Source organism: Sorex araneus, chromosome X (assembly GCF_027595985.1).
Source record: "Sorex araneus isolate mSorAra2 chromosome X, mSorAra2.pri, whole genome shotgun sequence".
Classification (NCBI taxonomy): Eukaryota; Metazoa; Chordata; class Mammalia; order Eulipotyphla; family Soricidae; genus Sorex; species Sorex araneus.
The window spans coordinates 166628177-166651124 of NC_073313.1; the positions used below are offsets into that span (position 1 = coordinate 166628177).

The window sequence follows — 22948 nt, forward strand, 5'->3', positions numbered from 1 at the left end:
CATAGGGCCCCCTGAGCACCGCCAGGAGTGAGCCCTGAGTGCAGAGCCAGGAGGAACCCCTGTGCATTGCAGGGTGGGACCCCAAAAACAAAGATTTCAAGATCCCAGGAAGTCTTTCTCTGCCCGGTCTCTGGGTCACCAAGAGGAAAAAAGCAAAACTCCCTCTATGTCCACTGAGGTCATTGGTCAGTGTGGACCCACTGCTTCCCCCAAATGCTGGTTTCCATGGTGCCTAACCTAAGTGCACGCTCAAGGGAATTTGTGTGTGTGTGTGTGTGTGTGTGTGTGTGTGTGTGTGTTGGGGGGGGTAGCAGAAAGCTTTAGACAAATAATCTATTGTACTGTGATTTGCTTAGAAACTGGAGCGATAGCACAGCAGGTAGGGCGTTTGCCTTGCACACAGCCGACCCGGGTTCGATTCCTCTGTCCCTCTTGGAGAGGCTGGCAAGCTACCGAGAGGATCCCGCCCGCACGGCAGAGCCTGGCAAGCTCCCCGTGGCATCTTTGAGATGCTAAACACAGTCACAACAAGTCTCACCGTGGAGACGTGACTGGTGCCCGCTCGAGCCAATCGATGAGCAACGGGACGACAGTGCTACTGGTTTGCTTAGGATGGAACCCAGAGCCTCATCCAGCCAGCCCAGGGCTCCAGCAGGTAAATCTTAAATTATTTTGCATCCCCAGATTCGTTGTTTTGTCTGCCTTGGGTTTTCACCCGTCAATTTAGTTTTCAGTTTAAGGGCCATACCCAGAGATGCTAGGAAACTACCCTGGTGGGGGCGGGGAGGCTGGCGGGGGCAGGGTGATTTATGGCCTCTCTCCAGCAGGACCAGGAGACCAGGCAGTGTCGAGGATCAAATTAAGGCCTTAGAGCCATCTCTGCGGTCCCAGAGATTGGCTTTTCTTCTCCGTGAATGTGGCTTACTCCGCGTACCAGCTGGCTCGATTATTTCCTGAATTTGCTTAATGAAGTTTGGGAATTCGAGACGCACACAGGTTCTAGAGTGTTCTGAAGTGGGTCCTTTCTCCCTCTCCTCGAACCCTCCCTCCACCCCACCAAGGAATATTCTCCTTCCTCACTCCCAGCTCCATGGAAAACCCCAATCCTGGTGTAGCTCACTCATGGTTGTCCCAAGCCCAGTTTTTTTTTTTCTTTTTGGGTCCCACCCTGCGATGCTCACGGCTGACTCCTGGCTCTGCACTCAGGAATCACTCCTGGCGGTGCTCGGGGGACCCTATGGGATGCCGGAGATTGAACCCGGGTCGGCCGCGTGCCAGGCAAACGCCCTCCCCGCTGTGCTATCGCTCCAGCACCCCCGAGCCCAGTGTTAACGGGAAGCAAACAGACCCAGAGGACGTTTTTTGGAGCCGTGGGTCGTGCTGAGCCTGTTCCGGGGATTTCCAGTCTTGTCAAAAATCCTTGCAGGCAGCTGAAGGGAAGCTCTGACCCGGAGTCTGTGCAAGGGCACAGTGCCCTCTGCTGGCGTTTCGTGGTACAGTTCATAGCGCTTCAGGAACCGGCTTTAGCACTTGCCTGTTTGCTGGGTGGGGGTCCCACCGGGCCATGCTCAGGGCTGACCCCTGGCTCTGCACTCAGGAATCACTCCTGGCGGTGTTCGGGGGACCCTATGGGATGCCGGGGATCGAACCCGGGTCGGCCGTGTGCAAGAAAAACACCCTCCCTGCTGTGCTATCGCTCCGGCCCTTCAAGAGAATATGCTTTCCATGGTAAGGAAAAGTGATTTCAGAAACACTTGAAATCAGCTTGACCGGGTGGGGTTGGTGGTTGTGGCTGGGTGTCCCCAAAAGATCAGATCGCTGAAGGGGTTTTCTTGAGAGGGGGCTCCATCCGGTGGTGGTAAGGAGGGTTTTTATCCTGGTACCAAGGACACTGCTGGAGCTGTAACTCAGCATGCTGCAGAGGGTACGATGCATGAAGGAAGCCAGGTTCGATCCCCAGTGCTGCATGGTCCTGAGAGCACTGAACAGGGAGTACCTCCTAAGTACCACCAGGTAGGGTCTTATAACAGCCGTATGCCATTAAAAAGGGGTGAAAATTGGGGGCTGGAGTGATAGCACAGCGGGTAGGGCGTTTGCCTTGCACGCGGCCGACCCGGGTTCGAATCCCAGCATCCCATATGGTCCCCCGAGCACCGCCAGGAGTAATTCCTGAGTGCATGAGCCAGGAGTGACCCCTGTGCATCGCTGGGTGTGACCCAAAAAAGCAAAAAAAAAAAAAAAAAGGGGTGAAAATTGAAGATGTGGGGACTGGAGCAATAGCACAGTGGGGAGGCCGTTTGCCTTGCACGCGGCCAACCCGGGTTCGATTCCCGGCATCCCATAGGGTCCCCGAGCACCGCCAGGAGTGATTCCTGAGTGCAGAGCCAGGAGTCAGCTCTGAGCATCACCGGGTGTGACCCCCCCAAAAAAAATTGAAGATGTGATTGTGACTGGTTTTCTGGGAAGTGTCACACATTTAATAATAAATAAATGTTAATATTAACAATAGGCTAGAGCGACAGAGCACAATGGGTAGGGCGTTTGCCTTGCACACGGCTGCACTGGGTTCGATTCCTCCGCCCCTCTCAGAGAGCCCGGCAAGCTACTGAGAGGATCCCACCCGCACAGCAGAGCCTGGCAAGCTCCCCGTGGCATCTTTGAGATGCCAAACACAGTCACAACAAGGCTCACCATGGAGACATAACTGGTGCCTGCTCAAGCAAATTGATGAGCAATGGGACAACAGTGCTACAGTGCTACAATATTAACAATAAATAAATTAACAATGAATCACTGTATCACTGTCATCTCACTGATCATCGATTTGCTTGAGCAGGCACCAGTAATCCCGTGGGGGTCAGGGCTCAGATGAGGTGGCGTGAAGGGGACACGGAGTGTGAATCGGGAAGAGGGGAGCCCCTGGCCTTTCTTGAGCCTTTATGTTTTCTTTTGCCTTTTTGGGTCCCACCCGGCGGTGCTCAGGGCTGACTCCCGGCTCTGCACTCAGGAATCACTCCCGGCGGTGCTCGGGGGACCCTATGGGATGCCGGGGATCGAACCCGGGTCGGCCGTGTGCCAGGCAAATGCCCTCCCCGCTGTGCTGTCACTCCAGGCTCTCTTGAACCTTTATGGAAGGGGTTTTCTCTACTCTAAAAGCCGCAGAATAAGGGGCTGGAGCGATAGCGCAGCGGGGAGGGCGATGGCCGACCTGGGTTCGATTCCCAGCATCCAATAGGATCCCCTGAGCATTGCCAGGTGTGACTCCAAAACCAAAAATAAAATTTAATTTTGTTTTGTTTTAGGATCACACCTGGCAGTGCTCAGGGCTGACTCCTGTCTCTGCACTCAGGAATCACTCCTGGCGGTGCTCGGGGGACCTTATGGGGATGCCGGAGATCGAACCCAGGTCGGACGCGTGCCAGGCAAACGCCTCCCTGCTGTGCTATGCTCTGACCCCTGAAATTAAATTTAAAAATTTAAAAACTGAAATTAAAAATCTCGGAACTCGGCGCTGAGGCCGCGGCCCGGTGAGGTGGGGGGTGGGGCACCAGGAGGGGGCGTGGCCTGGTCTTGGGCCCCTCTGGACAAGCATCAAGGGGACGGTGAGTGGGTCGTGCCAGGGGAACACGGTGACCCGGGCTTTGAAGATGGGGCTCGCCCAGCTCCTCCCCGGCTCAGAGAAGTCAGCGGTGGTGAATGATTAGTGGCCTGGCAGGCAGCTCGGCGGCAGCCGCGTGGCTCGGGGAGTCTCCGTGGCCCCTCCTGGTGGCCCAAACGCTCCCTCAGGCCCTGGACACCCCAGCAAGGCCGAGAGAGCGAGAAGGTCCTCAGTGACTGGAGAAATCACATTCAGGGGTGCTCAGGGCTGACTCCCGGCTCTGTGCTCAGGGCTGACTCCCAGCTCTGTGCTCAGTGCTGACTCCCGGCTTTGTGCTCAGGGCTGACTCCCGGCTCTGTGCTCAGTGCTGACTCCCAGCTCTGTGCTCAGGGCTGACTCCCGGCTCTGTGCTCAGGGCTGATTCCCGGCTCTGTGCTCAGGGCTGACTCCTGGCTCTGTGCTCAGGGCTCACTCCTGGCTCTGTGCTCAGGGCTCACTCCTGGCGGTGCTCAGGCAAGTTGATGGGGTGCCGGGATTGAACCCATCACACCCAGGTTGGCTGTGTGCAAGGCCAGTGATCTCTCCGCTGTGCTCTCACTCCGGCTCTGCAGAAATGTGTTAATTTGCCGCAAGGAGCAGGCTCTGCCCACATATGGCACACGCATGCACATATGAATTCACATCCCTACACACATGCATATTCATGCACGAGCAAGCAGACGGCGGCATCGGTCTGCAGCCCTGATCAACTTCGTGCATGTCGCTCCAAATTTAATTGTTTCTTTTTGGGTCCCACCCAGCGATGCTCAGGGCTGACTCCCGGCTCTGCACTCAGGAATCACTCCCGGCGGTGCTCGGGGGACCCTAGGGGATGCCGGGGATCGAACCCGGGTCGGATGCAAGCAAGGCAAATGCCCTCCCCTCTGGGATCTCTCTCTGGCCACCCAAACTAATTTTTAATTTAATTTTGTTGTTTAGGGGCTGCACCCACGAAGTTTAGGGTTGACTCCTGGCTCTGTGCTCAGGAATTACTCCTGGTGGTGCTCGGGGGACCCTATGGGATGCTGGGAATTGAAACCGGGTCAGTTGCGTGCAAGGCAAATGCCCTCCCCACTGTGCTATCGCTCCAGCCCCAAGGTTCAACCTTTAACACCATGTTTGTGATCTCTTATACAAGGCCTCAATGGCCCCTGGGTGAAATACCACAATCTCCACACTCCTTCCCCTAAGAAAACTTTTCTGGAGCATTTTCAGCTGTTTCTTCATAACAAACAATACAAAATAAATGATTTTGGTTCTGCTTTGGGGCAGGGATTGGGGTTCGGGAAGGAAACATCCGAAATATGGTGGTGGGAAGGTATCCTGGGGGTTGGATTGATGTTCGGACATTAAATGCCATCAAATATTGTGAACTACTTTATAAAATAAAAAAAAAATGGGGGCTGGCGTGATAGCACAGCGGGTAGAGCATTTGCCTTGCACACGGCGGACCCGGGTTTGATTCCCAGCATCCCATAGGGTCTCCCGAGCACCGCCAGGAGTGATTCCTGAGTGCAGAGCCAGGAGTCAGCCCTGGGCATCGCTGGGTGGGACATAAAAAGCAAAAAATAATAATAATAATAGCACTGTAGCACTGTCGTCCCGTTGTTCATCAATTTGCTGGAGCGGGCACCAGTAACTTCTTCATTGTGAGACTTGTTAAATAATAATAACAATAATAATAATAATAATAATATTTTTTTAAAAGAGGCCCCAATTCCAAAGCCCCGGCAATAAGCCATCTTTGGCTGCACACACATCTGCCGTGGGTACCAAAGAGATTCTGACACACTCGAAGGTGAGAAACTGTCAACAGGGACTGCAGTTTTATGGGGTGCAGGGGTCCTGACTTTATGGGGACCCCCGCCATTCCCTGTCACCCCTTTGGCCTGAGATCCCGCCTTCAAGAAACCAGGACCGTGAGAAACCATCCCCGGGCTCCTGGGATTCACATGACCCAGGTGACCTCCACTGGGCAAACAGAGATCAAGGGACCCGACCGGGACTTAGGGGCGCTTTGAAGCAGAGGCCAGGGGGGGGGGGGCAGCTGCCTGCGGAGCTGCCAGCATTTGCTCTGGAGGGCAGCGGACCCTCAGATCTTCTTCCCCTGGGTACCACCACCCCCGGGCTCGCATCTTTCGCAAAACCTCTCTGTTCTCCTCGCCGCCGACACGCGGCTTCTGTCGGCAGGAGATCAAGGCTCTGATGTAGGGGTGCAGTTTTCTTACCTCTCCCAACGCCAAAGCTCCAGCCTGCGTGTGTGTGTGTGTGTGTGTGTGTGTGTGTGTTGGGGGGGGCGTGGAGAACCGTGGGGCTTCATGTGTGTGAGTCTCGGCAGGGAAACTCCAGGAACCTTCCGGAAACGGTACTTTCTGCTTTCTCTCCTCTCTCTCTATTTTTGTGGGGGGACATTGCGTCATTCTCTCAGGGCTTGGTTTCTCCCACCATTGAGGGTCTGTTCTAGCCCCTTCTCAGGGTAACGGCGAGGAGGCAGTGGCTTGGGTGGGAACAGGCCAGGTCATTCCCTACCCCTGGTCCCTCTACCCAGCTCGAGCTGGGACGAGGCTTCTAGAGACTTCCATCTCTCTGGGTTATTTCTCTCCCTCTCTCTCTCCCCCTCCCTCCCTCTTTCCTTCTCTCTCCCTCTCTCCCTTCCTCCTTCCTTCTCTCTCTCTTATTTTATTTTTATTATTATTATGGGCTGGAGCGATAGCACAGCGGTTGGGCTTTCGCCTTTCATGCGGCTGACCCGAGTTCGATTCCCCCGCCCCTTTCGGAGAGCCTGGCAAGCTACCGAGAGTATCGCGCCTATACGGTAGAGCCTGGCAAGCTACCCTTGGCGTATTTGAGATGCCAAAAACAGTCACAACGAGTTTCACCATGTGAGTGGCTGGTGCCCGCTCGAGCAAACTGATGAACAATGGGATGACAGTGATACAAAAAGGACATTGATAAATCAGGCAAAGGACAGAAAGGAAAGAGAGAAGCAATGTAGGACTAGGAGTGCCTGATGGAATTGGTGTGCCATGGGAGCACTGTGATGGGAGTCCCGGGAGGAGCAAGGACAAACTAATGTTATGCAACAATTATTATTATTATTATTATTATTATTATTATTGGTTTGGGGGCCATACCCTGCAGTGTTCAGGGCTGGCTTCTGGCTCTGCACTCAGGAATCACTCCTGGTGGTGCTCAGGGGACCCTATGGGATGCTGGGAATCGAACCTGGGCCAGCCATGAGCAAGGTGTTAATTTTATTTTATTTTCTTGCTTTTTGGTTCACACCTGTTGATGCTCAGGGGTTCTTCCTGGCTCTATACTCAGGGATCACTCCTGGTGGTGCTCGGGGGACCCTACGGGATGCCGGGGATTGAACCCAGGTCGGCTGTGTGCCAGGCCAACGCCTTATCGCTCCAGCCCCCTCTGATAATAACTATGCCCCAAACCCGGTGTGTATCTTGGAGACCAAAACACGCACCTGTGGATGCCTGCCTGAATCTTACAAAAATGTCACCCAGCGGAGTGGCTGGAGTGATAGCACAGCGGGAAGGGCGTTTGCCTTGCGTGCGGCCGACCCGGGTTCGATCCCCAGCATCCCATAGGGTCCCCCGAGCACCGCCAGGAGTGATTCCTGAGTGCAGAGCCAGGAGCAATCCCTGAGCATCACCGGGTGGGACCCAAAAAGCAAAAAAAAAAAAGTCACCCAAACGTCACGAGGCCTGTTGGGATGGACCAAACGGACCAGCTGCCAGGGCCGGTCCTTGAACCCACACACCTGCAGGAGGGCGGGAAGGAACAAGCAACAAGCAACACACCTGTTGGGAGACAGAGTGTCGTTCTCACCACCCTCCAGCAGAGGGCGCGGGGCTCCCAAGCGCCTCCCAGAAGGGCGTCTGCTCTGGGAACTGCAACTGGACCATGGAGTGGAAGCAGCCCAAGAACTGGGTGCAAGGCTGAGCCGGGCAGAGGCTACCCAGAGGTCCTGGTGCTGCCTGTCGGCCTGAGACGTGCGAGGGGGCCGGAGACAGTCCACAGAGAAAAGCTGCCTTGGAGACGGTCGGCCCCGGCTGTATCCCCAGCAACCCACCGGGAGCACCTGAGCACAGAGCCAGGAGCAAGTCCTGAGCACTGCCCCAAGCAAAACAACAATACAAAAGCACTTGGGCCAAGGGCTGGGGCGAGAGCACAGCGGGGAGGGCGTTGGCCTGGCACGCGGCTGACCCGGGTTCGATCCCTGGCATCCGCTAGGGTCCCCTGAGCACCGCCAGGAGTGATCCCTGAGCACAGAGCCAGGAGTCAGCCCTGAGCATCGCCGGGTGGGACCCAAAAAGATAAATAAGGGGCTGGAGCGATAGCACACAGTGGGGAGGGCGTTGGCCTGGCACCCAGTCGACCTGGGTTCGATCCCCGGCATCCCCTAGGGTCCCCCGAGCACTGCCAGGAGTGATCCCTGAGCACAGAGCCAGGAGTCAGCCCTGGGTGTGACCAACAGGGACGACCCAAAGGTCCAGCCCTCAGGAGCACTGGGCAGGGGAGCCCGGTCAGGAAGACGTTTTCTGGCTGCCGTGGACGCTGGGCGAGGCACTTCCTGTGGAACCCAGAACCCTCGGAACCACCGTCCCTGTGTGTGCTCATTGCTGGGGGTTCCGGGGGGCTACTTCCCGCGGCAGCGGGGGTAGTACGGTGACATGAGCAGCACAGGCGAGTAAGGGGGGTCCCACTTTTGAGCCCCCCAAATGTGGACGGTCAGTGATGGTCTAAGCTGGCCGTCCCATGCGGGGACCCACTGTCCTCTGGCTCCACCCCCCAAGTGTTGGAGGGAGCACGAAGGGAGACCCCAAATCTGAAATCTGAGGGGGCAGGGCCCTCCCCTCCCGGGAGGAGGTGACCACCAGGCTTCAGGGTGTCCAGGGAGCAGTTAGGTCTCCCAAGGCCCCGGGACTCTGGGGGGGTGAGGGCGGAAGCCTTTCCAAGGAAAGCTGGGTCCCCCCCACCCCCGGCTGAGGCTTAGCGGGTGGAGGAGCACAGTTGGGTGAGTACCCTGTGGACATACAGGCCAGGGTGGACAGATGGCCCAGCAGGGATGATACTGGACTTGCAGGGGCTGACCCGGGTTTGATTCCCAGCATCCCAATGGGTCCCCCGAGCACTGCCAGGAGTGATTCCTGAGTGCAGAGCCGGGAGTCAGCCCTGAGCATCACCGGGTGTGCTCTCCCTGCCAATAAACTCAGAATTGATGGGTTCATATTGCCCCTGGTGCCCTGGGTTCCCTCCTTCCCTCCTTCTCTTCCTTCCTCCCTCCTTCTTTCCCTTCCTTCCTTCCTTCCCCATTTCCTTTTTCATCTTCTTTCCTGCCTTCCTTCTTTCCCTCCTTTCTCTTTTCCTTCCCTCCTTCCTTTTTCTTTTCTTCCTCCTTTCCTTCTTCCTTCCTTCCTTCCTTCCTTCCTTCCTTCCTTCCTTCCTTCCTTCCTTTTTTCCTTCCTTCCTTCCTTCCTTCCTTCCTTCCTTCCTTTTTTCCTTCCTTCCTTCCTTCCTTCCTTCCTTCCTTCCTTCCTTCCTTCCTTCCTTCCATCTTTCCTTCCTTCCTTCCTTCCTTCCTTCTCTCCTTCCTTCCTCCTCGGGGCACCATCTGGGAACCCGCCTGGACTTGGCGCTAACCACTTGGCGTCCTTGCCCTCATGCAGCCCGGCTCACTGGTGACCCCTCCCGCACAGAGGTCATCGGTTCTACGAACCTTCTTACCCTGCTGGAAGATGCCACCTTCGCCGACTTCTTCAACACCTTCCTCTCCCTCCCGGTGAGCGTGACCCCGTGGAATCCCGCTCGGACCCGCGCAGCCGGGGGCTTCCTCTCCCCCAGACCCAGACCACTGCCCCGGAGCCCATAAATACCAAACCGGAATCGCCTCCAGCATCTCCGGGTGCCTCGCAGCTGTTTGGCCCTCAGACCCCCGGCCTGAGCCCCCAGAATTCCCAGCGCTCTCTCCCGGCCAAGGGCTCCGCCTGGTACCCGGCACGGGTCCCTGTACCTGGCACCCGGGCAACTGCCCCTTTGCAGCCCTTTGGCGGTGGCCTTACTCAGCAACGTGTTTTGGGACGAGGGAGAAGCACATCTGGCAGTGCTCAGGGCTGACTCCCAGCTCTGTGCTCGGGGCTGACTCCACTGTGTATAGATGGACCAACGTTTCTTTTTTTTTTTTTTTGCTTTTCGGGTCACACCCGGCGATGCTCAGGGCTGACTCCTGGCTCTGCACTCAGGAATTACTCCTGGCAGTGCTCAGGGGACCCTATGGGATGCTGGGAATCGAACCCGGGTCAGCCGCATGCAAGGCAAACACCCTCCCTGCTGTGCTATTGCTCCAGCCCCCGGACCAACGTTTCTTGAACCAGTCATCTGTTCTCGGGCACTCGGATTTTTTTTTTCTTTTTCTTTCCCAGATTCTGGCTATTGTAAACAGTGCTGCAATAAACGTACAAGTGCAGATGTCCTTTCTTTTTTTTCCTTATTTTAAAATTTTATTGAATCACTGTGAGATAGTTATAAGCTTTCATGTCTGAGTTACAATCACACAATGGTCAAACACCCATCCCTCCACCAGTGCACATTCCCCACCACCAATATCCCGGGTATACCCCCCATTTCCCACCCTCCCCCTGCCTCCATGGCAGACAATATTCCCCATACTCTCTCTCTACTTTGGGGCATTATGGCTTGCAACACAGACACTGAGAGGTCATCATGTTGGGTCCATTATCTACTTTCGGCACACATCTCCCATCCCGACTGATTCCTCCAGCCATCATTTTCTTAGTGATCCCTTCTCTATTCCATCTGCCTTCTCCCCTCCGCTCATGAAGCAGGCTTCCAGCTATGGGGCAATCCTCCTGGCCCTTGTATCTACCATCCTTGGGTGTCAGCCTCACGTGATATTATTCTATACTCCACAAATGAGTGCAGTCCTTCTATGTCTGTCCCTCTCTTTCTGACTCATTTCACTCAGCATGATACTCTCCATGTCTATAAGCAAATTTCATGACTTCATCTCTCCTAACAGCTGCATAGTATTCCACTGTGTCGATGTACCAAAGTGTCTTTAACCAGTCGTCTGTTCTAGGGCACTCGGGTTGTTTCCAGATTTTGGCTATTGTGAATAGTGCGTGCAGATGTCATTTCAACTCGACTTTTTTTTGGCTGTTTCTTGGCTTTGCAGGTTTTCGGCCAGACCCCGTTTTACAATGTGGAACTGTCCCAGTGGAGCTTGTGGCCGGAAATCCCGCCCACCCTGGTGAGTGACAGGGCTGGAGGGGGGCGGGATGAGTGGGAAAGGGGAGCTGGTGAGTGGACACGGAGGGGGTGTCCAGAGGGCAGAGCCCAGGGCGTGGGGGGTGCCGGGCAGGTGGTTGGCCCGGCCACATGGGGTCCTCTTGGTTGGGTCCATGAGGGACAAAATGCAGGAAGGACCCAGTGGGGCTGGATTAGCTTCTTTTCAACTAGGGGCGCATGTCCTGTTTGTTTGCTTAAAAAAAATTTGATTCTCAGGGGAACACTGACTTTTGTGCGTGAAAAGGCCGTGCTAGACCACATGAGTTTGGGGACTCCGGCCAAGGGTGGCTGGACCTGACTGGTCTCTCGCTATCTGCCACCTGGTCAATCAGGGATGCTCAGAGTCGGTGTTAAGAAGACTTCTCTTGGGGCTGGAGCGATAGCACAGCGGGGAGGGCATTTGCCTTGCACGTGGCCGACCTGGGTTCGAATCCCAGCATCCCATAGGGTCCCCTGAGCACCGCCAGGAGTAATTCCTGAGTGCAGAGCCAGGAGTGACCCCTGTGCATCACCGGGTGTGACCCAAAAAGCAAAAAAAAAAAAAAGAAAAAAAAAAAGAAGACTTCTCTCAAACCCAGGGCCAACTCCCAGCTATGCACTCAGGGATCACTCCTGGCGGTGCTGGGGGGGACCTTATGGGATGTCGGGGATCGAACCCAGGTCAGCAGCGTGCCATACTGCCTTGGCCCTAACTTTGACTTAGTGTTTTTCATCACCACACGCTCTCCTCCTTCTGGTTACAGCGAACGTGGGTCTGAGTCCCAAACCGGAATTCATCCCTGGGGCATTTTGATCCACCATGGGAGAATCATACGGGATGCTCGACTTGATTATTCTAGCAAAGACAGATTTTTAAAAAATTAATTAATTTGCCTTGCATGCGGCCGACCCGGGTTCGATTTCTCCGCCCCTCTCGGAGAGCCCGGCAAGCTACCGAGAGGATCCCGCCCGCACGGCAGAGCCTGGCAAGCTCCCTGTGGCATATTCGAGATGCCAAACACAGAGTCACAACAAGCCTCACCATGGAGACGTGACTGGCGCCCGCTCGAGCAAATCGATGAGCAACGGGACGACAGTGGGACAGTGCAATTAATTAATTTATTTTTATTTATTTTTTTTGGGTCACACCTGGTAATGCTCAGGGCTGAATCCCGGCTGTGCACTCAGGAATCACTCCTGGCAGTGCTCGGGGGACCCTATGGGATGCTGGGAATCGAACCCAGGTTGGCTGCGTGCAAGGCAAACACACTACCCACTGTGCTACCGCTCCAGCCCCCGCAATTAATTTATTTTTTGGGTCCCACCCGGCGATGCTCAGGACTGACTCCTGGCTCTGCACTCAGGAATCACTGCTGGCGGTGCTCGGGGGACCCTTTGGGATGCCGGGGATCGAACCTGGGTCAGCCTCGTGCCAGGCCAATGCCCTCCCCGCTGAGCTATGGCTCCAGCTTCAAAGCTGCATTTTCTCGCCGGGTGGGGGGGGGGGTCCACTCCTGTCTTCTTTGCTTCTAGACCACCACGTACAAAGGGCTATTCACCTGGCTGGAGAAATACCGGCTGCCTTTCTTCTGTGAGACGGATTTGTGTTTCCAGTACATCCTCTGCCAGGAGTTCATTAGTTTCATCAAGTCCCCAGAAGGAGGTGAGCCCGGAGGGGCGGGTGTGCGTGTGAGCGAGTGTGGTTGTGTGCACGCAAGCTCCCTGTGGGGCAGGAAGTGTGACTCGACCTGTGTATGGGTCCTGAACGCCCAGTCACTCAGGGGCGGGAGCGACAGCACAGTGGGGAGGGCGTTGGCCTTGCACGCTGCCAACCCGGGTTCGATCCCCGGCATCCCATAGGGTCCCCCGAGCACCGCCAGGCATCACGGGGTGGGAGGAAGGAAGGCAGGAAGGCAGGAAGGAAGGAAGGAAGGAAGGCAGGAAGGAAGGAAGGAAGGAAGGAAGGAAGGAAGGAAGGAAGGAAGGAATTCCCTTTCTAACGGGAAAATTACAGGATTATAGCGGTAGCCCCCTGATGAGGCTGGGGGGGCGGGGAGCACTGTTAAGATGAGGGGCTTTGGCAGGGGGGGATCTGGCCCGAGTCGTGCAGGGCAGGCCCCCCCCAGAAGCCCGCCTGTGGAGCCCTGTTCTCCCTGCTCCCCCGGTGGGGTGCGGCTGTGACCCCGAGGACGGCCCCTTCCTCCCGCCCCGCCCCGCCCCGCCCCTCCCCAGCGGGCGTGGCGCCCTCCCTCTCCCCCTTCCCCAGCCAGCATGATGAAGTGGAAGAAGGCAGACCAGTGGCTGATCGAGAAATGCATCGGCAGCGTGCGCGGCCTGTGGCGCTTCTTCAGCTACCTCAAGGGCAGCGCAGGTGGGCACCGTCGCTCCTTCCGCCCCCCGTGAGTGGGTGCTGTGTCCCCGATGCTGACCACGAGGGCATCATGCAGCCCTGGGAGGACCAGCCTTAGGACACCGGCGTCCACGTGTGGGTTCAGGCGGAAGGAGGGAGTCCCTGGGGCCGGAGGGATAGCCCAGCAGGGAGGGCGTTTGGCCTGGCATGCAGCGGACCCGAGTTCGAGCCCCCGGCGTCCCCTAGGGTCCCCCCTGGAGCACCGCCAGGAGTGATTCCTGAGTGCAGAGCCAGGGGTCAGCCCTGAGCATCGCCGGGTGAGACCCAGAAAGCAAAAAAAAAAAAAAAAGAGAGAGAGAGAGAGAAAGAGAGAGAGAGAGAGAGAGAGAGAGAGAGAAAGAAGGAAAGGAAGGAAGGAAGGAAGGAAGGAAGGAAGGAAGGAAGGAAGGAAGGAAGGAAGGAAGGAAGGAAGAAAGGAAGGAAAAAAGGAAAACAGGAGGTGGGGGGGCTGGAGTGATAGCACAGTGGGGAGGGCGTTTGCCTTAGCACGCGGCCAAGCTGAGTTCGATCCCCGGCATCCCATGGGGTCCCCCGAGCACCACCAGGAGTGATCCCTGGGAATAAAGCCAGGACTGAACTCTAAGCATCACTGGGTGTGACTCAAAAAGAAAAAAATGAAAAGAGTCCCATTCATTCATTCATTCATTCATTCATTCATTCATTCATTGCTCTAGCAGTACTTACTGAGCATATGACAGCCCCAAAGGCAAGGTCTTTTATTATTTTTGCATGAGGGGCGTTACTCCCAGCTCTGTGCTCAGGGGATCATAAGCAGTGCTGGGAATCGAACTCAGGTCGGCCACCGGCCCAGGCAGTGCCTTCCCCGCTGTCCCTTCCCTCGGCGAGTCCCCGATGTAGCGCCTGCGGGCTCAGGGCTGACCGTGGCTGTCGCCCCTTCTCTGCCTCGCAGGGGAGGAGCTGTGGGACTTCTGGATTCTCGCCGAGAAGATCCTGAGCGTGGACGAGAGGGACCTGGGGGCGAGAGACCACCACCTGTCCCTGCTGCTGGTGCTCAAGGCCACCCACCTGCAGGAAGGCTCCCGGGTGGCGACGCTCTGCAACATGAACATCAGTAAGTCTGTCCCGCGGGGCCTCTGGGTGCTCCCGCCGCTGGTCCGGGCTCCGCGCCACCCCCCTCTCTGATTGGCGGGTGCCCCCTTCTCTGATTGGCGGGTGCCCCCTTCTTCCCGGTCTGCAGATCGGGTCTGGTGGCAGGGCTGGAGCGATAGCCCAGCAAGGGAGGGCGCTGGCCTGGCACACGACCGACCCGGTTCGATCTCCGGCATCCCCTAGGGTCCCCCTGAGCACTGCCAGGAGTGATTCCTGAGTATAGAGCCAGGAGTCAGCCCTGAGCATCGCCGGGTGGGACCCAAAAAGCAAAACAATAAATAAAAAAAAAATAAAAGGAAACTGGGGGCCGGAGTGATAGTACAATGGTTAGAGCATTTGCCTTGCACCCAGCCGACCCGGGTTCGATCCCCGGCATCCCCTAGGGTCCCCCTGAGCACCGCCAGGAGTGATTCTTGAGTGCAGAGCCAGGAGTCAGCCCTGAGCATCGCCGGGTGTGGCCCAAAAAGAAAAAAAAATAAGATTAGCTGGTGGGTGTGCAAAGGGCCAAGTCACGCTTGACCCCGTGTGTTCTGACGCAGCGTGGCTTGTACTTCTTCATTATTATTATTATTATTATTATTATTATTATTATTATTATTATTGCTTTATGGTAGAGACTGGCAAGCTCCCCGTGGCGTCTTCGAGATGCCAAACACAGTCACAAGTCTCACCATGGAGACGTGACTGGTACCCGCTCGAGCAAATCAATGAACAACAGGATGACAGTGATACAATGATACAGTGATACAATGATACAGTGATACAGTTGCTTTTTGGGTCCCACCCAGCGATGCTCAGGGCTGACTCCTGGCTCTGCACTCAGGGATCACTCCTGGCGGTGCTCGGGGGAACCCTAGGGGATGCTGGGAATTGAACCCGGGTTGGCCGCGTGCAAGGCAAACACCCTCCCCGCTGTGCTATTGCTCCAGCCCCTACTTTTCCCTTTCTTCCTTTTCCTTCCTTCCTTTCCTTTCTTTTTTCTTCCTCCTTTCCTTCCTTCCTTTTCCTTCCTTCCTTTTCCTTCCTTCCTTCCTTCCTTCCTTCCTTCCTTCCTTCCTTCCTTCCTTCCTTCCTTCCTTCCTTCCTTCCTCTTCATTCCTATCAGAAGGCAATCCCAACCCAAATGCAAAGATATTCTAGAAGATACTCTCTTTGGGATTAGCCACACTCCAGCCTCTCTACTAATATAGCTGAGAGAGAGAGAGAGAGAGAGAGAGAGAGAGAGAGAGAGAGAGAGAGAGAGAGAGTGTTTAATGACTACTAAAAACTCTTCAAATGACCCCTCTATACCTCTCCTCCAGTCAGATACAATCCCAAAGGATCCTGAGGGTGGAGGGACATATATTTCTTGGAAATAGGAAATCATAAAATGCCTGCTTTCTTGCTTTCTTTCTTTCTTTCTCTTCTTCCTTCCTTCCTCTCTTTCTCTTTCTTTCTTTCTTTCTTTCTTTCTTTCTTTCTTTCTTTCTTTCTTTCTTTCTTTCTTTCTTTCTTTCTTCCTTCCTTCTTTTCTCTATCTCTCTTTCTTTGGGTACACACCCGGCGATGCTCAGGGCTTCCTCCTGGCTCTGCACTCAGGAATCACTCCTGGTGGTGCTCTGGGGACCCTATGGGATGCCGGGGATCGAACCCGGGTCTGCCGAGTGCCCTCTGAACTACCATTCCAGCCCCAAACGCCTTATTTCTAGAGGGGAGGGTGGAAGGGGTTGAAAGGGCTTGCTGGGAGCTCTCACGACCTTACGGGACAAAGCTCGCTGTAAACTCGTCCCGGCCCTGCCCCGGGATTGCCTGGTGCACAGCTGAGACGCCAGTCACCGATAAACCAGCATCTCGTCACCAGCTCCTCACCGGGGGTCTCTGTCCGTTGCAGAGTCCCTCCTGAACCTCTCCATCTGGCACCCCAGCCCATCCACCACCCGGAGGGAGATCCTGAGCCACATGCAGAAAGTCGCCCTCTTCAAGCTGCAGAGCTACTGGCTGCCCAGCTTCTACACGCATGCCAAGGTGATGCTGGCCCGCGACGGGCAGTGCCAGGGGCTCATGCAGGAATACGACACCCGGGCCTGCAGCATCTGCTGCCAGCACGCCGGGAAGGCCCCCCAGGACGCCAGCATCGAGCCCAGCCGCTACTCCCAGAAGCAGTACTCCAGCCAGGAGATGAAGAGGAAGATGTGGCAGATGATCCACCGTGACTCGTGGTCTCTGGAAATGATCTCCGACGCCCACAGGACCAGCTTGTCGCCCTGGCACCTGTACCCCCTCAAGGAGGAGGCGGGGAGGGAGGAGGAAAAGGAGAGCCTTCCAGCCGTGCCTTCTGCCCGGACGGCTCCCGGGAAGCGAAAGTCGGCGGGGAATCAGGACCACGATCCACTCTTGGCCGGAAAAGCGGCCGGGAAGCAGGAGAGGGAGGAGAGCAAGCCCCCCTTCCGCATGGAGGGTCTCTTCGAGAAAAACTTCCACCTGCGCTTACGCACGCTCACCCCGATCATCAATCAGACGTCGCACCTGACAGCCAGGAGGCTGGGCCAATGCGGCTTCTCCCTGGGGTGTACCCACTGGGCGCTGTGCGCGGACGCCTACGCAGGGGGTCCTCTCCGCGCCTACCTGAAGAAACGGGGTCTCGCGGCGGAGATCAAGCTCCTGGACCTGTGGCAGGACCTGCGACACTTCCTCAGCGTGTTGACGCAGAACCGGTCCACGGGCAAGGGCGTCTTCCCGCACCTGCTGGGCAACCAGATCTGCGAGCTCTACCTGAGCCCGCAGACCAGGCCCCCGCTGCCCCTCAAGGCCAGGACTGTCCAGGGCCTGCGGGAGATGCTTCCGTCCGGGGATGTCAGCCCATGGGTCCCCAGGGCCCAGGAAGAGATCTGCAAGGTAGGTGCTTCCCGGACGGTGGAACTCGCATCTGCTCTCAATGATGGAGTGAGAAACTCGCCCAGAGAAACGTTTGCACGCCAGGCGGACCTTGGGGCGCTTGCCTGGTCTGTGGCAGACGCTGCTTTGCATTGTCTCACACACACATACACACACACACACACACACACACACACACACACACACACCAAGAAGCTAAAAACAGAACCACTAAAGGATTCAGCATTTCTTCTACTTCTTTTTTTGTTCTTTTGACTTTTTTGGGTCCCACCCGGCGATGCTCAGGGCTGACTCTGGGCTCTGCACTCAGGGATCACTCCTGGCGGTGCTCCAGGGAGGACCCCCTCTGGAAGGCCGGGGATCGATTGCCACCTTCCCCCACTGTGGGAAAGGCAAACGCCCTCCCCGCTGTGCTATCGCTCCAACACCCTGTTTCCAATTCTTTGGGAGAATCTATGCAAAGAATAACAATAATTTTAAAAATGATTCTTTGATTCTATGCATCCCAATGTTTACTGGGAAATTCTTTTTTAATTTTTGGGCCACACCAGGTGGTTCTCAGGGCTTACTCCTGGCTCTGTGCTCAGGGCTTACTCCTGGCTCTGTGCTCAGGAATCACTCTGGCAGTTTCAGGGGACCATCTGGGATGTCCAGGATCAAAGCTGGTTGGGCAGTATGCAAGGCAAACACAACTTGCTGTGCTAGCTGTCTCTCTGGATCCCGAAATGTGACTTTCAGTGCCTGAACATTCTACCCAAATTTTATTTTTTATTTATTTTATTTTATTTTATTGCTTTTTGGGTCACACCCGGTGATGCACAGGGGTTACTCCTGGCTCTGCATTCAGTAATTGCTCCTGGCAGTGCTCAAGGGACCCTATGGGATGCTGGGAATCGAACCCCAGTTAGCCACCTGCAAGACAAACGCCCCCCTACCCGAATTTTATTTTTTTTATTTTTTATTTTATTTTTTTTAAATTTTATTTTATTAAATCACCGTGTGGAAGATTACAATGCTTTCAGGCTTAGGTCTCAGTTATACAATGCTGAAACAACCATCCCCCCACCAGTGCCCACATACCACCACCAAAAAAAAAAAAACCCACAAAGTACACCTCCCATCCCGCCCCCCCACCCCCTACCTTGTAACTGACAAGTTTCACCCTACATTCTGTTTACTTTGGTTACATTCAATATTTCAACACAAACCTCACTATTGTTGTTAGGAGTACCCCACTAGATTCAGACCTACTGTGAAGACAAATAAGGTCGCTACTGCGGCCACGCGGTTTTGAATTTCTGTACCTTAACAAGAAGTCCAGGGAGATTTCTTCCAGATATTAGATAATTGCAGGCTTGAAAACCCAATCTGTGGTCGTCTTAATATGGCGGACACCGCGCCCTTCATCCCCGGAGAGAAAGAGGGGAGAGAGAGAAATACCTTTCCCCTCCTGGGCGGGCACGGGGCCGAGGCTTAGTTTTCAGGCTGGAGACATTCTGCGAGGAGTTGCCCATGCCGAAAGAGGTTTTGCTGGGTCTGGATTCACGCTTGTGCAGCTGCGGAGAGGCTGCACACGCATGCGGCCCCCGGGATCACATCTCGGCGGTGGGCCTACCCGAATTTTAATAGAATCGTTCATTATTTCATCACTGAGCTCTGTTATGAGAGGTCCTGGGTGCAGATTCCGTTCAGAGGAAGCTAAGCTAAGCCTTGGGGCTCATTCCTACTTTGGGTCTCCATCTCCGAAGGTGGACCCCAGCCCCTGTGACCCCAGCCCCCCTCATCCTGGGAGCACAGAGCACTGCGACACAGAGCACTGCCTCGAGGCTACCCCCATGTCATGTTTGCATTTCAGATGCTCAGCCGCTGGTATGCCGAATTCCTGAAAGAAGAGGACTTTTGGTTTCTCCATTTTACCGTAGGAAGAACCTGGGTTCGGGTGGGGCAGTCTTAAGGCTGGGGGGAGACCAGAGGCTTTGAGACGGGCTAAGTCAAGGCTGCTTTGATTTCTCCCAGAAGTAGCTGGAGGTGGAAACCCTAAGAGTAAGTCTCTAGGGCAGGAGGCCCCAGGACTGATGTCCCCTCCACGAGAATCTCTCCCTTCGAGCAAATGCATTGGATTGGAGGAGGGCAGAGCGGGTCTATAAGGAGTCATGGTTCTCAGCCAATGAGAAGTAAGGGGCTAAGGCTGGTAGCCAATGAGAAGCGAGAGGCTATGGTTCTTAGTCAATGGAAAAACAAGAGGCAGTGGTTCTTAGCCAATGAGAAGCAAGAGGCCATGGTTCTTAGCCAATGAGAAACAAGAGGTCATTTTTTTTTTTATCAATGGGAAGTAAAGGGCCATATCCTAGCCAGTGAGAAGCAAGAGGCCACGGCTCTTAGCCAATGAGAAGCAAGAGGCCATGGTTTTAACCAATGGGAAGTAAAGGGTCATGGTCTTAGCCAGTGAGAAGCACGAAGACATGGCTCTTAGCCAATGGGAAGCAAGAGGCTATGGCTCTTAGCCAACGAGAAGCAAGAGGCCATGGTTTTTAGCCAATGAGAAGCAAGAGGCCATGGTTCTCTAGCCAATGAGAGGCAAGAGGCCATGGTTCTTAGCCAATGAGAAGGGGCTAGGGCTATCAGTTAATGAGAAGCAAGAGGCCACGGTTCTTAGCCAGTGAGAAGCAAGAGGTCATGATTCTTAGTCAACGAGAAGCAAGAGGCCATGGTTTTAACCAATGGGAAGTGAAGGGTCATGGTCTTAGCCAATGAGAAGCAAGGGGACATGGTTTTAACCAATGGGAAACACAGGCCCGTGGTCAATGAAGAGCCGTCCAAGACCAGGTGCCTGTGAGGTGCAGGAGGACTGGGGCGCGGGGGTCCTGCCCCCGCCAATGCCCTGTGCCCTCCGCCCGCTTTCTCTCAGACCCAGACTGGGCCGGAGTTCCCCGGGCCCGCGCAGGGGGAGCCCCTCAGCAGGGAGAGGAACATCCTGCTGCACAAGCGGTTCCAGGAGGCGCTGGAGCTGGCCCGGGGCCTGGCCGACATGGAGCCCATGGACGCCCCGCAGTGGGGGAAGGTGGCCACCGAGAGCCTGGCGCAAAGCGGCTCCCTGCAGGTGGAGCTGGCGGCGCCCGTGTTCCTGGAGGGTGAGGGCGGCCCCTCCTCCCTGCTCCCGCCTCCCTCCCCTCCTCCCTCCTCCCTCCCTTCCTCCCTCCCTCCCTGCTCCCGCCTCCCTCCCTTCCTCCCTCCCTCCTCCCTCTTCCCTTCCTCCCTCCCTTCCTCCCTCCCTCCTCCCTCCTCCCCCGTCCCTCCCTCCCTCCTCCCCCTCCCTCCTCCCTCCTCCCCCATCCCTCCTCCCTTCCTCCCTCCTCCCTTCCTTCCTTTCTTCCTCCCTCCCTTCCTTCCTCCCTTCCTCCCTCCTCCCTCCCTTCCTTCCTTCCTCGCTCCCTCCCTCCCTCCCTCCTCCCTCCCTCCTTTCCTCCCTTCTCCCCTCCTCCCTCCCTTCCTCCCTCCCTTCCTCCCTCCTCCCTTCCTCCCTCCTCCCTTCCTCCCTCCTCTCCTCCCTTCCTCCCTCCCTCCCTCCCTCCTCCCTTCCTCCCTCCTCCTTCCCTTCCTCCTCCTTTCCTCTCTCCCTCCCTTCCTTCCTCCCTCCTTCCCTCCTCCCTCCTTCCTTTCCTCCCTCCTCCCTTCTTCCCTCCCTCCCTCCCTCCTCCCTCCCTCCTCCCTCCCTCCTTTCCTCCCTCCTCCCTCCCTTCCTTCCTTCCTCACTCCCTCCCTTCCTCCCCTCCTCCCTTCCTCCCTCCCTTCCTCCCTCCTCCCCTCCTCCCTCCCTTCCTTCCTCCTGCCCTCCTCCCTCCCTTCCTACCTCCTCCCTTCCTACCTACCTCCCTTCCTCCCTCCTCCCCTCCTCCCTCCCTTCCTTTCTCCTGCCCTCCTCCCTCCCTTCCTTCCTCCTGCCCTCCTCCCTCCCTTCCTCCCTTCCTCCCTCCTCCTTTCCTCCCTCCCTCCCTCCTCCCTTCCTCCCTCCTCCTTTCCTCCCTCCCTCCCTTCCTTCCTCCCTCCTCCCCTCCTCCCTCCCTTCCTTCCTCCTGCCCTCCTCCCTCCCTTCCTACCTCCTCCCTTCCTACCTCCCTGCCTCCCTCCATGCCCCAGGTGTCCCGGGGCTCCATCAGAGCTCGACCAGTGACAGAAGCTGGACACGGTGCTAGCCTCGCCCTTCTCATCTGTTAATTGGGAATGAAACAGGCTCATAGGGAAGGCGGCCGGGAAAACCCACCATGAAAGTCATCTGGCCAGTGTAGGGGAAACAGGAACCGTTGGCCTTGGCCGTTAGGACACCAGTGGAGCCAACGGTGAATTATTTCTCCCCATAGGACTGAGTCTTCCCCACTGTGCAATCACTCCGGCCCTCCCAAATAACTTTTAAATATTTTTCATTTTGGGTCACACCCAGCGATGCACAGAGGTTATTCCTGGCTCTGCATTCAGCTCAGGGGACCATATGGGATGCTGGGAATCGAACCCAGGTCAGCCGCGTGCAAGGCAAATGCCCTCCCCTCAGTGCTATCACTCCAGCCCCGTTCATAAGTAACTTTTTATTTATTTATTTATTTATTTATTTATTTATTTTCTTTTTGGGTCCCACCCGACGATGCACAGGGGTTACTCCTGGCTCTGCACTCAGGAATTACTCCTGGCGGTGCTCAGGGGACCATATGGCATGCTGGGAATCGAACCTCGGTCGGCCGTGTGCCAGGCAAACGCCCTCCCCGCTATGCTATCGCTCTAGCCCCCGCTCCTAAGTAACTTTTTAAAGGCTGTATCTTCAATAATGTCAGTGAAATCATGGAATATATTAATCTTTGACCCCCGGGTCCTTCCCCTGTCTCACCCCCCTTCCTCAACAGACACAGAGAAAATGTCTTTTGAGGAGCTCAGCTCGAAGTATCCGAAGAAAGCCATCGAGAAAATCAGTGACGACTTCAAAATATATTCTGAAAAAGTACCTGCAGTAGGTAAGCGCTGAAGGTCAGGAGGCGGACTTGGATCTCGCAGAGAAGCTTCTGGGGTATCCGCCAGCCCCCTCAGCTCTGGGGCTTGGGGGAGGGGTCCTGACCATTCTGCCGTCCCCTCGATGCTTCTAGTTTTCATTGCTTAAATGGAGCCATCCACATGAATGCCAGGGCATGACTGTGGTTCTTTTCCTTTTTTTTTTTTTTTTGGGTCCCACCCGGCAATGCTCAGGGCTGACTCCTGACTCTGTGCTCAGGAATGACTCCTGGCGGTGCTTGGGGGACCCTATGGGATGCTGGGAATCGAACCCGGGTCAGCCACGTGCAAGGCAAACACCCTCCCCACTGTGCTATCGCTCCAGCCCCTGATCTATCTCATTTCCTTTTTGGAGGGGTCTAGTGATGCTCAGGGGTTCCTCCCGGCTCTGTGCTCAGGAATCACTCCTGGCAGTGCTCAGGGGATCCTATGGGATGCTGGGAATCGAACCCGGGTCGGCCGCGTGCCAGGCCAACGCCCTCCCCGCTGTGCTATGGCTCCAGCCCCTCTTTCGAGATTTATTTATGAGTCTCTGAAGCCAGGCCCATAGCAGAGCTTACAGGGGGGGCCTCGTGGTTCCG

At 55.9% G+C, this 22948-nt stretch overlaps 1 protein-coding gene across 1 annotated transcript; it reads left to right on the top strand.

The window, feature by feature from the left end:
• The first annotated feature begins 1625 nt into the window (after window positions 1-1625).
• RGSL1 (regulator of G protein signaling like 1) lies at window positions 1626-22344 on the top strand. Its single transcript, XM_055121226.1, has 10 exons — window positions 1626-1728; window positions 9322-9434; window positions 10848-10922; window positions 12473-12602; window positions 13206-13310; window positions 14260-14421; window positions 16330-17333; window positions 19189-19251; window positions 20242-20464; window positions 22226-22344. The coding sequence occupies exons 1-10, from the start codon at window positions 1629-1631 to the stop codon at window positions 22342-22344; spliced, it is 2094 nt and encodes a 697-aa protein (XP_054977201.1). The 5' UTR covers window positions 1626-1628.
• Window positions 22345-22948: the final 604 nt, after the last annotated feature.

Bases quoted from the DNA above. Each gene is read 5' to 3' on its own strand.
- RGSL1 (XM_055121226.1), top strand. From the start codon at position 1,629: ATGGGATGCCGGGGATCGAACCCGGGTCGGCCGTGTGCAAGAAAAACA. The intron at 13,311-14,259 runs GTGGGCACCGTC...TCTGCCTCGCAG, and splicing joins CTACCTCAAGGGCAGCGCAG to GGGAGGAGCTGTGGGACTTC. The intron at 19,252-20,241 runs GTAGGAAGAACC...GCTTTCTCTCAG, and splicing joins TTTGGTTTCTCCATTTTACC to ACCCAGACTGGGCCGGAGTT.